The sequence below is a fragment of the Elephas maximus genome, chromosome 8, assembly GCF_024166365.1.
Source record: "Elephas maximus indicus isolate mEleMax1 chromosome 8, mEleMax1 primary haplotype, whole genome shotgun sequence".
Lineage (NCBI taxonomy): Eukaryota > Metazoa > Chordata > Mammalia > Proboscidea > Elephantidae > Elephas > Elephas maximus.
The window spans coordinates 12,432,614-12,450,950 of NC_064826.1; the positions used below are offsets into that span (position 1 = coordinate 12,432,614).

Here is an 18,337-nt window from a genome sequence, read left to right on the forward strand (position 1 = left end):
GGATCTTTCTTAACATTCTGGTTGAAGTCTCATGTCCTCTTGTCCTCTCCACTTTTGCAGTAACGATTACTGTCTGCTCACAGTATTGAAGTTGCGTTTCTTTGTAAGGTAACCAACAGCCGGTTTAATTCTATGACCCCTAAGTCACAGACAAGGTTATAGTGAGCTTGCTAACAGTTCCAGAATACCTGATTCACAGTCCAGAAGACCCCCAGAAGCTGAGCTACTGGAAAAAGAGGGGAGTGGGGCACCTTTAGAAGTGGCCTCACCCTTGAAAAGAATGTTCCTGAAAGCTTGTCTGACTCTGCTCCGCGTTTCCAAGTGCCTGGTCCTGCTTCCTGTCCAGGCCGGGAGTAGTTTCCCTGGCTTTGCTCCTCCTGATCGCAGCCTATCCCCTGATGCCTGTAGCGCCACACACTGGGCTTGGTTGGTCTGTCACCTGTTCTGACTTCGGTTTTCTGAGCTTGGTGTTGGAAGCTGGAAGAGACCCCCATCCTTCTCTGTCGCCCAAGTGTGAGGGGAAGTAGGAAGAGCTTGGAATAGGCGCTCCGGGCTAAGAGAAAGCAGGGATGGACTTGGAGTTGTTCCATTTAGTAGCTGTGACATTTAGGGTATGCCACCTAATCTTGCTGGGACTCGGTTTTCTTGTTTTTGCAATAGGAATAATGATATCCACCTCTCGGGATTGTGGCAAAGATTGTTGTTGTTAAGTGCCACCAAGTCAGTGCCAACTTGTATCAACTGTATGTACAATATAGGAAACGTTGCCTGGTCCTGAGCCATCATCGCAATCATTGCTGTGTTTGAGCCCATTGTTGCAGCCACTGTGTCAATGCATCTTGTTGAGGTTCTTTCTCTTTTTTGCTGGCCTTCTACTTTACCAAGCATGATGTCCTTCTCCAGGGACTGGTCCCTCCTGATAACGTGTTCAAAGTATGTGAGACAAAGTCTCGCCGTGCTTGCTTCTAAGGAGCATTCCGATTGTACTTCTCCCAGGACAGATTTGTTCGTTCTTCTGGCAGTCCACGGTATATTCAATATTCTTCACCAACACCATAATTCAGAGGCATCAGTTCTTCTTCAGTCTTCCTTATTCACTGTCCAGCTTTTGCATGCAAAGATTAAAGATTAAACAAGACAATAGTGATGTAATTTACATCAATGTAAGCTGTTTTTGCCCTCCTCTTCCTCCTCCTCCTCCTTGTCCTCCTCCTTCTCATCTTGTCATCAGTATTATGATTTTCATGTTCACGCAGAAGATATATTCTAACTATGACTAAATTTGTCGTATTAATTCCATCATATATATACAGCATAAGCCCTTGTAATGTGACCCTGGATCATGTATATTTAAAAATATACGATGGATCAAGTCATGTTCCGCAAATGATATGCATGGAAGAAGGCTGACTAGCATTGGAAACCCTGGTGGCGTAGTGGTTAAGAGCTATGGCTGCTAACCAAGAGGTTGGCAGTTCAGATCTGCCAGGCGCTCCTTGGAAACTCTACGGGGCAGTTCTACTCTGTCCTATAGGGTCGCCATGAGTCGGAATCGACTGGACAGCAGTGGGTTTGTTTGTTTATGATGTTAATAAGGCAGATTAGATTAGATTAGATTGGTAGGATTAGAGGCAGTTACGTTAAGGAGGCAGGTCACAATCTACAGGATTAGGCTGTATCTTGAGTCAGTCTCTTTTGAGATACAAAAGAAGTGAACAAAGAGAAGAAGGACCTCCTACCACCAAGAAAGAAGCCCTGGGAGTGGAGCACGTCCTTTGAACCTGGGGTCCCTGTGCTGAAAATGTCCTAGACCAGGAAAGGATTGATGACAAGGACCTTCTCCCAGACCTAACAGAGAGAGAAAGCCTTCCCCTGGAGCTGGCACCCTGAATTTGGACTTCTAGCCTGCTAGACTGTGAGAAAATAAATTTCTGTTTGTTAAAGCCATCCACTTGTGGTATTTCTGTGATAGCAGCACTAGATGACTAAGACACTCCTCATGGCATTGAGGTAAAATACATATTTTAGAAATCATAGTTTGCCATATTCTCTTTTAGTGGGTATATACTTCAGAAGTTTCTTCTAGATGGAAGAGTACACTTGTGGACTGGTTGCTAAAAGCGTTTGAACTTGCTGAAGCTGAACAGTGTTAATTTAAGCACCATTTGGCATATATTTGAGTAATGAGTTCAAGTAGTCCTAACTTCAAGTATAGAAGACAGAATTAATTAGTATGACCTGTTGGCATTTTATTTCAAACATAAAATCTAGAGCATGCTCATGTGAAATGTATAATGGACTTTTCAACCAATTAATTTAATCACATTCTGGATTATGGGACATTTAAACAAACAGAAATGGGGAGAGAGGTGAGTGGGGCCAGGGTGAGCCTGAGAGGGGAGCCAGAGCAGGGCTTCATTTTGGGAAGTAATTGGTGGTATCATTCTCTTAGGCCTGTGGAACACTAGCTAACTCCACAATTTCTTGGCTATTTTTGTATCTGAATTTGTCAAAGCTTCATCATGTTAGGCCAAACTTTAAACGTGTTAAAACAGAAAGGTGCTTTGGCAGATTAACGCTTCGATCAGTAATTAGGCATTTGTACCCAAGGACCAAGAAGGAACCAAGAGTGATTTGCTAGGAGGAGGGGCAGGGGCGTGAATAAGAAAGCACAGTAAGGTACTGGGTGAAGGAGGACCCAGAGATACATTTGTCCTCAACCAGCCAAGGAATGGTCCTGCTGCAGACTAGGAAGCACCCATCCAACTGGGTGGAGTTTCTATGTATTCTTGCCTTGGGTCTTACAAGTGTTGGGGGTGGGCATGTCCCCATGTTGATATATCCCCCCTTTTGGGTTTGTTAGATTCCCCAGAGAAGAGTCCTCAATCTCTGGCCAGCAAGATAGGGTTCTGGCTGCCAGCCCGTGGGGAGCCTGGGGAGGGAAGAGGGCTGGGAGACTCTGCATTCTGCGGATGGTCAGTGACTTCCCATTTTCTCAAGGTCACCACACCGTCAACTGCTTCGGCTGCCCTTCAGTACAGAGACCACCTGGTTTTTTCTCTTCAGAGAATAATTCTTTGGTTCCCAGGGATGGTCCCCACCTGTCATTAGTGATCTAGTAATCTAACATCTAACACCATCAACCCATTACTGCAACCCTGTAGGACAGAGTAGAACTGCCCCACAGGGCGTCCAAAGCGGTCATCTTTATGGAGCCCTGGCGGTGGAGTGATTAACAGCTCGGCTGCTAACTGAAAGGTTGGCAATTTGAATCCACCAGCTGCTCCTTGGAAACTCTATGGGGCAGTTCTACTCTGTCTTATAGGGTTGCTATGAGTCAGAATTGACTTGATGGCAACAGGTTTTGTTTTTTTTTTTTAATCTTTATGGAAACAGACTGCCACATCTTTCTCCTATGAAGCAGCTGGTGGATGTGAATTGCTGACCTTTCAGTTAGTCTGATACCCCAAACCTGTTGCCATAGGATCAATTTCCATGTGTGTCATAGTAGAACTGTGCTTCACAGGGTTTTCAGTGGTTTGTGTTTTAGAAGTTAGTCACCAGGCATTTCCTCTGAGGCATCTCTGGGTAAACTTGAACTTCTACTCTCTTAATTAGCAGTCAAGGACTCCTACCTCATATTCACTGTTCCCTATTTCAGGCGCCCCCTATCCTTATCCTCAGTTCCTAAGGCCCCTGGTGCTGCCAGTTTGCAAGATTTCTTAAGGCTTTGTTGTGTGGATTGTGTTGGTTTTCATCTGTCCCCACCATTGTTTGGGATGGCAGTCTTCAGGGCCTCTGGGTCGGTTGTCAGTTTTCCATCTGCCTCCTCTGTTACTATTTTCTCTTCACCGTTTCTCCTTGTTTTTGTGGGTTTATATCTTCTTAAAATCCCCTTTCTGTATTTAGTAGCATTTCTGGTGAGAAAGAAGTAAGTGTGTAAAATCCGCCATCTTAATCGAGAAACTAGCCTGTTTTTTACTGCTTAGTGGGAACTTGTAAATTCCACTTGATCCCAGCAGTGGGAGTTGTATTATGTAAGTTGAGTATTGGCTGATGGTTACTGGAGTCTAGCAATATCTTGGAGACCAAAGTCAGATGAATTGATAGGGTTGGGGACAGTGAAGCCGACACCCAGGTCAGAAATCCTATCACTGCTCTCGGTTGAAATGGAAGAGACTTCAGGGAAACCACTTATGTAACCCACTGATGGGCATGATTCTATTAAACGGTAAAATTCACTGCGATTGAATGGAATGCAGGTCTCCAAGAAGGGCCAATGGGTTTTTATCTGTTTGATTGATTTAAAGTTATCACTGTTTGGGGCCAGGTTTTGAAGGCATAAGCTTGGCAGCATTTATACTATGCCCGTTGTGTCTAACAGAACAGATTTAACTTGCAATTTTACTTCACTCCTGTAAACTATGAAGGCTGAGTTTTATTTTGTTTGGTGTATAAATGTGTGTCTATATACATATTTTGTTGCTGTTGTTGCGTGCCGTTGAGTCAATTCCGACTCATAAACACCCTATAGAATAGAGTAGAACTGCCCCATAGGGTTTCCAAGGCTGTAATTTTTAGCAGGAACAAATTGCCAAGTCTTTTCTCCCATAGAGCTGCTGGTGGGTTCAAACAGCTGACCTTTCAGTTAGCAGCCGAACACTGAACCACTGCGCTACCACGGCTCCATTTAAATACGTATATAGACATAGAATTTGTTTTGATTGATCCCGTTTCCCCTACCCTGCCAAAAGATCGATGGAATTCGTGACCTTCCAATCATTGTTATGGAATTGAATATGAATCGCTATAATGGAATGTAAAGATTTTTATTACCATGTTTTGTGTTTTAAAAAAATCTTTGAATATTTATTCACCATCAGTCTCGATAGTGAGAAGAAGTGAATTTTCTTTTTTGGGGGAAGAACATGGTTCAGAAAAGATAAAACTGGATTCTTTACTTTTGTGCACCATGTGCAGAAAAAGCACTACATAGAGATTGACAGTCGATTGTCAACAGTGAGGGGAAAGCAGTGCTTTTCTGCCAGTTACTGCCTCCTCTTCACCATGTAAGCCCCAAATGGAAGTGTCAGAGCACAGTATTTTTGAATTACAGTTATTTTTCCCATTGTAGGAATAGTCAAAGTTAGTTTAAGTCACCAGGAACATAGCTTATAGAGCTGCTACGAGCTAACCCTTAGAGTATTAGGATAAGCGAAAAGACAGGCAATTGGATGTATCCATTTTCTAGTCAAAGACACTCAAATGGTAGTAGAGGAAATGAGAGAGAACTAGCACTGATGTTTTGACAACTGGTTTTAAATATAATGTTGTATTTAATCTTCATGAAGCCGTGTAAGATACCTATTCTGAACACGATCATCTACAAAACTGAGGCTCAGAGGTATTGAGTAACTTGCAAGACCAAATAGCTAGTTAGCCGCGGAGCTGGGATTTGAACTCAGGTGTGAATAACTGAAAAGGCTTTCTACTGCTCATTGCAATAAACTTGACAGCGGTTGTCAGTGATCATGCTATGAAATCGGGCTAGAGCTGACCCTTACTCTCTTTTTTAAAAGTCTAATTAATAGCTAAGAATTAATCAAAGGCACCGTGTCCCTCACCCAGGTTCTCAAAGAACTTGTTAATTCTATACCCATCACTTAAATGAATGACACATCTTTGACTTTTTTTTTCTAGCTTATTTCTCCTTGATACTGGGTCTGAAGTATCCACTAATTTTAATTTAAAATGCAAACAGCATTACACAAAGTACAGTGTGCTACACAGTATATTGCCTTTATGACCAGACTCACTACAAGCAGGGATAATAGAAGGAAATCAGAAGCGTCAGCAGGAGTCTTGCATTTCTATAAAATGTATCTCCTGTACCCCAAACCCATTGCCGTCAACTCATAGCAACTCTATAGGACAGAGTAGAACTGCCCTGTAGCGTTTCCAAGGCCGTAAGCAGGTTGCGTATCTTTCTCCAGCAGAGAGGCTGGTGGGTTCAAACCACCGACCTTTTGGTTAGCAGCCAAGTTGCTTAGCCATTGCACCACGAAACCAAAAAAAGCCAAAACCAAACCCAGTGCCGTAGAGTCAATTCTGACTCATAGCGACCCTATAAGACAAAGTAGAACCGCCCCATAGAGTTTCCAAGGAGCGCCTGGTAAATTCGAACTGGTGACCCTTTGGTTAGCAGCCGTAGCACTTAACCACTACACCACCAGGGTTTCCACTGCACCACCAGGGCTCTTATATCTCTTATATATTCTATATATTTAAGTAAATTGGTAAATATCGATTAAATTCTCCTTTGTGCATTTGCCCAGTTGAAATGAAGAGGAACTTACAAGCAAGATCCAAATGCGAGCTCCCATGTTAATTACACTGTATCCATTTCCGCAGCCTTTGAGCTACTTTCTAGGCCAACATTCTAGCTTTTCATCATCATTCACTAAGTTTTAGAAACCCTCACTCTATTCTGCCGCAGTGACCTGCCTTATTTGGATCTACTTAGGATCTAGCTGAGAATGGTCACCTTAATAAGTACTTTTAAGGGCATTGCCTGATTGAATTTCTCCCCATTTCCTTCAGAGATAAACACGGTTACCATGAAGACTTGGATGCTTCTGTTTATATTGCAAACCAAGGGCGGGGTGTTCTGCCAGGCTGTTACCCCCAATCCTGTGCTTTTATAGGGCTCCTCGCTCTTCTGCTTGCTGGCTCTCTTGCTTAGGTTCCTGCAGAGTGTTGTTGGGTGCCATCAAGTTGCTTTCCACTCATAGCAACCCCATGTGACGGAGTAGAACTGCTCCATAGGTTTTTCTTGGCTGTAATCTTTATGGAAGCAGATAAAAAATCTTTATGGAAGCAGATAGCCAGGTCTTTCTCCCATAGAGCTGCTAGGTGGGTTCAAACTACCAACCTTTTGGTTAGCAGCCGAGTGCTTAACCATTGTACCACCAGGGCTTCTTTAATGTGGGACAAAGGGAAATTCTAGCCTGATGCATATTCTCTTCTCGTGGACAAAACTTCAGCTCCAAACCCTTGCTTCTTTGCTTACCATGGAACGTTGACTGAGAACTTAGTCCTTAAAGATATACTTTCTGTCTGAAATTTCCACAGGCCCTAAGCCTGTCTTCCTTCCTCTTTATACAAACTTCACTGCTGGGTGTCGTCCCAGGCATTGGGGCTATGAAAGAGCAGATAAATAAGCCTGTCCCTGGTGCCAGAGAGCCCAGTCTCACTCTCAGGCTCATCGCTGGTTCTACCAGGTGATGCCCGCTTTAAAGCTTTATGGCTGCAGGGCTACGGGGCCCTAAAGGAATGGCGTGGTGGTGGTGAGTAGGGAGCCCTGGTGGCACAGTGGTTAAGAGCTCGGCTGCTAACCAAAAGGTCGGTAGCTCAAATCCACCAGCTGCTCCTTGGAAACCCTGTGGGGTAGTTCTACTCTGTGCTGTAGAGTCACTATGAGTCAGAATCGACTGGATGACAGCAGGTTTGGTTTTTTGGTTTGGAGGAATATAGGAAGGGAAACCAATCTAGGAGGTAATATTGAGAAACAAGTTCTATTTCTTTTTCTCTAGTTCATCTTTGTTCCTTTAGCTGAAGGATCCAAAGGGGCTCCATTCTTCAGAAAGTCGAAAAGCCACCCTCCAGGCAGGAATGAGTCCCTCTGACCTTCAGTTTTTATGTGACTAAGTCGTGGCTCCAGTATAGCCCATGTCACATTGATTAGTATTTTTGCTTATATGTTGGCCATTCCTACTGTCTTTTGAGCTCCTCGAAATTTTATTTCATGAATTTAAAATACATTTTATTCGGTATTAATTTTTTAAAGCCGTAGCACTTTGTGTTTTCAAACCCATTTATTGATGATGAGGCTTTAAAAATAAATTAATTCAGTGAGGAGAGGCCTCTAAAAGATTCTTAGTGAACACGCTGTCACGTCATCTGCTGGCTAGTCTAGTAGGTTACATCAAGATTTTGAATTTTTTTGTATTAAATCATGGGTTTGATAATATAACTACCTTTGAAGTCAGAAACATCGTACGTACATTTTCTGAAGATTTGGGAAGGAGAGGGCTTTGCGTTGTCTTCGGAGTATCATGGCTATCTGAAGTATGAGCTTCTATCCGCTAAAGCCACCATGTGACTTCAATAGAACATTTCTTTATAAGTCACAGAACTTAACCAGGAACCAGCTGCCGTGGAGGTGATGCCAACTAATGGCGACCCCATGTGTGTCAGAGTAGAACTGTGCTCCCCAGGGTTTTCATTGGCTGATTTTCTGGAAGTAGATTGCCAGTCCTTTCCTCCAAGGTTTCTTTTGGCTAACAGCCACACCCATTAATCGTTTGTACCACCCAGGCACTCCGTGCATAACAGCTACTGCTTACTGTTTCCTGACGCCTGTCTGCCTCAATGCTTGACAGTCACCATCTTTAAAATCAGTTGGATTTTAAGATGTGAGCTTTCCAGAAACTTTTTTTTTTTTTTTAAAGATTTCATGGCCTGCAGTTCTGATGTCTACCACCAGGTAGCAACAGTGTGTTGGGTAGCTTGAGTCTCACAAATAGGGAATGGTTGCAAATTGGCCCAAGGTGAAGAAGCCCCTGCATCACTCAGGAGGGAAAGGAGTGAGGGTCTAGGATCATGGCTTTTTAATTCCCCTCTGGGACAAAACAGGGACCATACTCCTACACTGGATATTGCAAATGCTGCAGAAATGATCAGCTGGCGATAAGCAGCTTTCCGGTCCTGCCAGCCCCCTGTGCCCACGACCTTGCACTTCCTATTAGGACCACTGAGGTAAAATTGAGGCAGGCCAGGTGGCCAGGGGTAGGCAGCGTGGGCTGTGCAGACAGTGTGTGCAGCAGGGCAGGGGCGAGACTGACATTATAAGGGAGGCGTGAGACACCAAAAACACCTTATATTTATGGCCAATTGTTTTAATCAGGAGAAGTCGGTTTATGCTCATCTAGAAATGCCAAGCATGCTGTTTTAGATGTTTCTTTCTCCTTCGCCCTCAGCCATCCCTCTGGGTATTCTTGTCGTGCGCGGAGACTGTGATTTGGAGACTTGCCGCATGTACATAGACCGCCTGCAGGAGGTGAGTGTCTTCACTCCGCCCGTCCTCTCCTCAGCCTGCCCTCCTGTGAACAATTCACAGCCATTCGTATCTGCTTCCAGTGTCACACATTGTGCAAGGAAAAGGAAATGTGGTAGCCTTGTCCTTTAAGCAAAGGAGCCCTGGTGGCGGAGTGGTTAAGTGCTCGCCTGCTGACTAAAGATTGGCAGTTCAAACCCACTAGCTGCTCCCTTGGGAGAAAGATGTGGCAGTCTGCTTCCATACAGATTTACAGCTTTGGAAGCCCATAGGGCAGCTCTGCTCTGTCCTCTAGGGTTGCTGTGAGTCCGAATGGATTCGAAGGCAGCGGGTTTCGGTTTTGTCCTTTAAATACACACCACGTTCTCTCCCCTCGTTGCTGGGTGCTCTGGAGTCAAGTCCAACTCACAGCAAGTCCGTGTGGCAGAGTAGAACTGCCCCATAGGGTTTGCTGAGCCGTGATCTTGATGGAAGCAGATTGCCAGGTCTTTCTCCCTTAGAGCCACTGGGTAGGTTTGAACCACCAACCTTTTGGTTAGCAGTCAAGTGCTTAACGGTTGTGCCACCCGGGCTCCTCCTCCTCCCCCTAACCCTGTGTTTTTCCCCAGAGGTGGTTGACCTGGGAGAGGATTACGTAGGGTTCGCTCCAGGGTGAGGTTCCTCTCGTGTGTTCCGTGACTGGACCTTGCAGCCTCTTTTCTCCGTGCCAGACTGCCTGTTGCCACCAAGTTGACCCTAACTCATGGCAACCCTGTCAGACAGAGCAGACCTGCCCCACAGGATTTTTGTGGCTGTCATCTTTATGGAAGCGGATTGCAGAGGGGCTAGTGGGTTTGAACCACCGACCTTTCGGTTAGCAGCTGAGCACTTTAACCATTGCACCACCAGGGCTCAGTCTTGTCAGACTATATAGCTGTAATTTTTGAGCTAACAGAATTTCAAAGGGCACTGATAAACACTGAAAGAAAACAGAGATTTGATTTTTTTTTTTTTTGTAGTGTTTTGTATCTATCACAGACTTCTGGCAGATACAGCAATTTTTTTTTTTTTTTTAATGCAACTTCTACAGGAAAGAAAAACCTTTTATGTGTCATAGGATTTTATGTCAGAACACAGTGGAAAGCTCTCACTATTATCTTGTTTCCCCCTCCATTGGTTGTACCGTCGAGCAACAGAAGGGAAGGAATCTTATACGTGGCATTGTTGTGAATTTGAACGGCACCAGGAAAGCCAGGAGACCCAAACCCATCAGGACAATTGTCACTACTGTTAATTGCAAAGCTTTGAGTATTAGCTGTCTCTGCTCCACAAATGGCGAAAAGCATGTAGCGACTTCTTTACTGTTTCTTGATGAAAGAAGCACATTAGAATCTTTTCTGGGGTGAGGACTAGACATCTGTATTTTCACAGCTGCTGAGGCGGTTCTGATAGGTACCCCAAGTGAGAACCTCTCTTCTAGACAGCGCAGTATACATAAGTAAATATCACAAAGTCAATATGTAGTATTTAAAATCCTTTTAAGTTGTAGCCACTTAGCTTTGAATACACTAAACTCTATTTCTCATGGTGGAAATCAATTGGGGTGGGAGGCAGAAATTGACGTGGCAAGTTACTAATATCAGTCTCTTCAGTGTCATTGAGGATAGGGATGAAATCTTGAATGCCAAAAACTTAGAGACAAATGCCAAAATCTGAGTGCTGATCAGATGAGAAAAGAAGAGGGCATAAACGTCATATCGTGGTTTCATTTAGCTGTCTTACCAAAGATAACTGCTTCAGCAGGTTAAAACTGGCCAACTTTTAGCACGTGACTCAAGGTCTAAATCTATACTCCCAGAACATATAGTATCTAGTTTTCCAAAATGGCATTGGTGTTTTATGTAGAACTGTACACAACAGACCTGTAATACAGAAGATAATGGGAACTGGTACCAAACCTTGATTGATGTTCTCTTTTAAACACCTGGATAACTTTGTTGGCAAGGCATCACAGTAGCAAAATACGCAACTGTTTAATTGACTGTTAAAAACTAACTTATTGGCGTGCTTCTCGACAGCACTGGGGTGGGTGGGTATCCCACCAAAGTAAACCCTGGTGGTGTAGTGGTTTAGAGTTTGGCTGCTAAACAAAAGGTTGGCAGTTTGAATCCAACAGGCACTCCTTGAAAACCCTATGGGGCAGTTTTACTCTGTCTTTCAGGGTTGTTATGAGTCGGAATCAACTCAACGGCAATGGGTTTGTTTTTTATTGTGCCAATATTCAGCTAAAAATAAGAATGGTAAAAACAGATAATAATAAAGTAGACAATTCAGCGAATAAAGAGGAAAAGTGTTAAGCCTAACTTGGCTACAGAGAGTGAGTTGACGAAGCCCTGTGGGGAGCAGGTATAAGGGCAAAAGTACCAGGATGCCGACATCTGCAAATAGAACCACTTCCCTCGTTAACAAGACGGCAGTGGGACATGACAGTGGTGACAACTCAGTTATAAAACTTTCTGTAGAGAGTCAGGCTTTCAGAAGCTGCCAGCACAACCTCGTTACTTGAAAGCCTGGTAATTTGCAGTCCGTGATAATGCAAAGATGGCCAGTGATTTTTTCTGTGCTGTCGGAGAAAACCTGCGTGTTTGCCAAGTGAGTTGTCAGTATCAACACAGTTACTATGGCAGTGTTTATTGGGCTAAATAAAGAAAGTCTTTCTAAGTGCTTTAAGGGACTTTCGAAGCTTTCTTCACAAGCCAAGAGTTCAGGTACAAATTACCTGTAATCACTACCTATTACGACAAAATTGGCTTTACTTTCGATCTTCTCTGTCCTTGAAATTTATCTTTCACCTGCCATCTCCAAACCATATTTAGGGTTTACAAGTTTCAATAGCTAAGTGACTTTTCTTCTCTCAGTCCAGCTTGGTCTGCTTTTATTATTTTTGGCATTTTCTTCTTTGTTTAACTGGATGAATTTGGGTGAGTAGATACTTTCTGGATTCCCTGGGTAGTGCAGGTGGTTGGGCGCTGGGCTACTCACCCAAAGGTTGGCGGTTCAAACCCACCCACAGGTGCCTCAGAAGTAATGGCTGGCAACCAGCTTCCAAAAGGTCGAAGCCTTGAAAACCCCTTGGAGCAGTCCTACTCTGCACACATGGGGTTACATGCATTGGAATGGACTCAACAGCAACTAACAATGTCAGAAACTTCATAGATGGGCTTAGTGACATTGACTTGGGAATTCAGTTCATAGAGTTGTGGGGGAAGCTTGTTCCAACTCATTCTAAGGGATGGATTTTTTTTTTTTCTCTCTCTCTGTTTTCTCATTAGGACCTGCAGTCCGTTTCTTCTGAGTCCCAGAGAGCTCATTACCAGGTAACACATGATCGACTCTCTTTTTCGTATGCTCTGGCCAAGAGAAGTCCATCTTTGAATTACTGTCTCATTTTGACTGAGAGTCCACATCTTCCCCGGAGAACCTAGAGTTCACCCTAGGAAGAACTAAGTTGTCAGCCTAGGAAGTTGTTGCTCTGATTCCTTCGCATTTCCCTGCTTTCAGACAGTCCTAGACTAGCACAGACTTGGGCTGGTGACTTTCTCCCAGGTCATTTGGAACCGATTATAAACTGACGTGCTTCCAGTGACCAGTGTTAGAAAACAACTCAAACTAGCAGAATAGGGAAAGAGTCTCACCTAACCAAAAAGCCCAGGTCAAGGGTACATTTCATGAACCATTTAGTCATGGTTCACGTGCCATTTTTCTGCTCCTCTTTCTGCTCCGATCTCCTTGCGCCAGTTTTGCCTCTGGACTGGATGGTTCTGTGGTCCAAGATGGCCGTCATTAGCAACCAGGGCAGTGCCTTTCTCCTCCACATCGAGGGGAGAGAATTCCCTGCTCCCACACCATCAAGCACAGGTCCTAGAATGCAGTCTGATTGGCCCACCCTGGTGCACTGGCCAGGCTCTGATAAACCCAGTCTGCAGCTTTCTCTTACATAACTCACATCAGGTCCATGGGTATCCTTTGCCCCAGTAGACTTTGGGGGTTCACTGTCTTCCCAACTACCGGGCTGCCCTGTGCTGCTCAGTCCTCTCCGGCTACCATCTTACTTGATGGACTTCTCAGGCATGATTCAGCACCATGCACAGTGTCTCCCAACATTGTCAGGAGCACATACAAAGCTTTCAAGTGGTCCCACTGAAGCCCCTTTCTACGGGAGTCTCCTGTATCCTTCTCCGTTGTGAGGGGTGTGTGGGAATCACAGAATGGCATGCTGACGAGTATATGATGTAGACTGATTCCTGGTATTTTCTGAGGGCGGATCTAAAATACATTGCAGAGAGATGCTATTCATTTTATGTCAAAAGTGACAAACAGCTGGCAGGAAATGTACTACTAAATCTTTAGTTTTCTAATTCTAATGCAGAAGCTGCGAATATCAGAATCCCAAGCCTGTCTTGGTGGGGCTGTGGGGAAGGATGTGGCAGAGAGAACTGTAAGGATCAAGGACAACAAAAGGCCTTAAGTGCCTTTTAGTGAATTTACCTGTGTATAAGTTGGCATTAAATATGCTTGGTGAAATGACTGTGAGAGAATGCATAAACTCCAGCAAGTTTAAAAATGTGAGCACTTCCTGTCAGCTCACTAATTTGCAGTTGGAATTTCAGCTGACTAGTTTCTAAAGCTAGAACAACTCGAGAGAAAAACGGCATTTGGAAAGGTGTACAAGTGCCCAAGACACCTCATTAGTGAGCCATATGGCAGTTCCTAGCCACTTAAGGACTTCATTGCTTTGGTTTCTTCCTTTCCCTAAGTCAGGGTGAATTGCCAGCAAGGTACCATGCTCAGAAATGACACCCTGAATTAACCTAACGAGGCATTAAGGGCTATACAAGAATGTGGAGGGTATTTATAGCCTGCTGAAAATCCCTGCCTACACCATCTCTGAGGCGAAAACCAAAGGGACCCCCATCAGAGTGACATCTCACGGAACCTGTAACAGATATGTCAGACAAGCAAACTGCCCTGTGCTTGCGAAAGCACCGTATTCCCAAGCTTGGCAGATCAGCTAGAATTCGGAGAAAAATCAGACTCCATCTACCTATTTGATAAAGACTTTTTACTATGGAGGAAATTCCTTCTCTCCTCCCTGCCTGAACTTCATTGTATCCCTTCTTAACCCCAAGTTATAAATTTACTAAGGAATGAAGGGAGCCCAACCATTCCAGTCCTTCTCCACTGGGGGGACTTTATTCCCCATAAAGGACATTTGGCAATGTCTGGAGACATTTTTGGGTGTTACAGCAGGGGGCGGAGCTAATCGCATCTGTTGGATAGACACCAGGATGCTGCTAAACACCTCACAACGCACAAGACGTCTCCACACAACGTAGCTTTATTCCCCCGGCCCTTCTGATGGTTCTCAGGATATGATTGGGCCCGCAGGACTATGTGCGGAAGAAGCCCAGGAGGACAAGAAAGACAATTAAAAAAGGGAAGGAGAGGGGAAGAAGTGGGAGGAGAAAGAGTAGTGAAGGAGAGAGAGAGGCAGGTATGGCCATGGTGGTGGTGGTTGTTGCTGTGTGCCGTCGAGTCGCTTCTGACTCGTAGCGACCTATTGTACCAGGAGCAGGGAGGGTCCCCATTTCCAGGGTAATGCTCTGTGGGGACAGTGATGTAGTTGGCACATGGAAGCGTGCTTTCCAGGACGTGATGAGTTAATAATCTGAGATTTAATAAATATAGTAGGGTTCAATAGCAGGTACAATAATGGATCCGTCCATTCTCTCTAAGGATTAATTTACTTTAAAAAAAACACTAGAATGGCTGAGATCTTTCAAAACAGATGTAACATTTTTAGAAAGTCCTCATTATCCCCTCGAGTAGCACAGATATCTTTCACTTTCGTAAGAAGAAGCTCTCGGTCGGATCTAAGTCTAATCCACGTGCTTGCTCATTCTCTGACCTGTTTTTGTCAGCACGCTTGCTCCTGTGCGAAAGGATTCCTCTGAGTCGTGTTCCATCAGTGCGCCACCTCGTCCTAAGTCCTTGGAAACAGCATTTGCTCTCAGATATTTGATTGACGGCCTTTCTCTTAACCCTGGCTCTCTGTCCTCTAAAACCTCCTCCTCCTCCTTCATTTGTTTTCTGGGTTTCAGAAGAGTCTTTTGATGGATGGGGTACAGCAAGTTTGAGGAGTCATCCTGGGAATTAATTTGTCTTGTCTTTGCGAAGGGCAGGGGCCAGCTAGGAACTCTGAAGACTGTTGTTTCTTCCAGCTGTATTGAAGCTGTCTGAAATGGCTCAAAGGAGGAATTAAATTAAAACTTGCCTAGGGCTTTGGTGGTACAGTGGCTAAGCACTCAGCTGCTAACCGAAAGGTCGACGGTTCAAATCCACCAGCCACTCCGTGGGAGAAAGATGTGGCAGCCTGCTTTCGTAAAGGTTACAGCCTTGGAAACCCTATGGGGCAGTTCTGTTCTGTCTTATAGGGTCGTTATGAGTTGTAATCAACTCAACAGCATGGGATCTGTCTATCTACACACGTGTGTGTGTGTGTGTAGGTAGGTAGGTAGGTAGATGGATAGATAAAAGTCTCATAGTTATGGTTGTCGTTAATGGAGGACTTTCTAACAAAAAAGGGGCTCTTGAAAATGTCGAACCACTTCCATTTCTGTCTCCTATCACACCATCATTATTTCTCGTCCTCAAATCTGGTTTTAAGAATGGCTATCCCATGTCTGTGTTCTGCTGCAGGAGCTATGGAGTGCAAAAGCAGGTTTAAGGTGAAAGGGTTTTGAAAGATAAAAACCAGAGTATCAGGTCTGTTAGTTGGACCTCCAGTTGGGCAGAGACACAGAAACACAGATTTCTACCCATCCCTGCTCACTAAATGAGGAGAAACTGGTGTGCAGCTTGGTGATGGAAAGAGAGAGGAAGTGAATGACCAGACGGGCTGGGTGGGGGAACTGTTGGGGCTAGCAGCTAGAGGGAAGTTAGTTCACAGTAAGGTGAGTGTTGATTGGACGTTATTAAGTGAAGCAGGGATTCCCAATCCACAGGGACTTCTGTTTTACCCCTGCTCACACCTAAATTCTATGAACCAAAAACCAAACCCACTGCCGTAGAGTCGATTCCGACTCATAGCGAACCTATAGGACAGAGTAGAACTACCCCACAGAGTTTCCAAGGAACACCTGGCGGATTTGAACTGCCAACCCTTTAGTTAGCAGCCGTAACACTTAACCACTACGCCGCCAGGGTTTCCCTAAATTCTAGGACAGGACAGGGATTTTGTTCACAGTGAAGGTGGAGTTAAACGCTAGGTGAGCGTTGCTTAATTGGATAACCTGCTGGAGCCTGCAGTGGGCTGTCGTGCCATCATCAAATCACCCCGAGCTGTGCAGGCCTATTCTTGGGGGGGCAGGCGATTTCCTTGCCGATTACCTGTGATTCGGGCCAGCTGACTTTCGGAACATACACATGAGAAATACCAGGTTTGCTTTTGTGCACGTGGCTGTATTTTTAACGTGAGAAACAGATTTCTATTAGCATCTATCAAAAGAAAATTCACGTATCGTAGATTTTTGAAATTAGCAGTTTTTGTTAACATTATTCGTTTTAAAGTGCATGCAATTTTAGAAGATGATTGCATTTGAAATAGACAGGAGCACAGGATGTGGAAGGTTAGGTCATTCTGCTTGCTTCCGTTACAGAGCAATTCATAGAGCAGTTCAATTCATCTCTGCCACACCGTTGTATATGAAGAGAAATAACAGATCCCCAAATGATCAAGTCAAGTAACTTATCTCTTTGATGAATCATTGATTTGATTATGCAGTTGGAAAGGACACAGAAGCCCCCAATTACCCCCAAGAGTTAAAGATTTGATGGTTAGAGGCACAGCTCAGGTCATTATGTGACTAGGTTCTCAAAGGAGCCCTGGTGGTGTAGTGGTTAAGAGCTCGGCTGCTAACTGAAGGTCAGCAGTTTGAACCCACCAGCCGCTCCTTGGAAGCCCTGTGGGGCAGTTCTACTCTGTCCTACAAGGTTGCTATGAGTCAGAAGCAACCTGACGACAACGGGTATCTTCTAAAATGTAGCTCAGTCCACACAATCACATTTCTTAAGTTTCTCTGGTCAGATACTTTTCAAAGGCATGTATGTTGCAGCTTGTATTTGGGTGCTACCAGAAATTAGGTCACTGTAGATTTATTTTAATATGTAGCATTCACAAATCAAGTGTATTTCTGACCATTTGTGTTTGTGTTCAGTGATGAGGATATTGATTGCTGTCCCCAACCTTGAGCTCCCATAGAGCCCAGGTCTGCCCTTGGGGTCCACACTAACTCTCTTGCTAAACCAGTAGAGTCAGTTCCAGCTTATGGCGACCTCACGTGTGTCGGAGTAGAACTATTCTCCACAGAATGTTCCATGGCTCAGATTTCAGAAGTAGACTGCCACGCCTTTCTTCCGAGGCACCTCTGGGTGAAGTTGAGTCTCTAACCTTTCAGTTAGCAGCTGAACACATTAATCGTTTGTACCACCCAGCACTCTTTCCATACATTTACTGCCGAGGAAATCTTTTTCAAATGGAGAGTATTCAGGAGATGAAGTAACACAAAGTACCAATAAGCTAAATTGTATTTTACATATAACCACTAAGGAAAGCACAGAGGAGCCCTGGTGGCGCAGTGGTAAGAGCTGCGACTGCTAACCAAGAGGTTGGCAGTTCGAATCCACCAGCCACTCCTTGGAAACTCTATGGGGCAGTTCTGCTCTGTCCTATAGGTTTGCTATGAGTCAGAATTGACTTGATGGCAATGAGTTAAGGAAAACATGAGAGCCATATTTATGGAAAATTCTCAGACGTAAAAGAAAAGCATACTGTAGTAGAAAGAAAAGTTCACAAGTCCCCAAATGTTATTTAGAGATTATTTGATAGCTTGTCTAGATTATTGTTTCACGCCCTTCAATGGCAGAGAATGGAGATAAGTCAAGGAAGAAGCTGTAGGTGAGGGACAAAAAGTAGAAGAAAGGAATGAAGGAAAGCAAGTATAAGCAACCTCTTCTTGACGCCATGACCACTGATTTCTTGTAGCTGAACTGTGTAATCCAGGGCTGTGCCTATTCACATGTCTGAACTCTACATCGGCTTCAGGCCTATTTGACAGTTGCTGCCCAGATCAAAAGTTGTTAGCCCCAAAACTTCAGACATGGATGGAAAGTGCTGTCTTAAAT

The 18,337-nt window shown here is 44.3% G+C and overlaps 1 protein-coding gene across 1 annotated transcript in view; it reads left to right on the plus strand.

Annotated features, from left to right (window-relative positions):
* DGKI (diacylglycerol kinase iota) overlaps positions 1 to 18,337 on the plus strand; it is a 491,936-nt gene that overhangs the window by 367,522 nt on the left and 106,077 nt on the right. The window contains exons 22-23 of the mRNA XM_049893911.1: positions 9,039 to 9,118; positions 12,427 to 12,471. Of these exons, the coding sequence (XP_049749868.1) occupies positions 9,039 to 9,118; positions 12,427 to 12,471 (125 nt within the window). The remainder of the gene's footprint in view (positions 1 to 9,038; positions 9,119 to 12,426; positions 12,472 to 18,337) is intronic.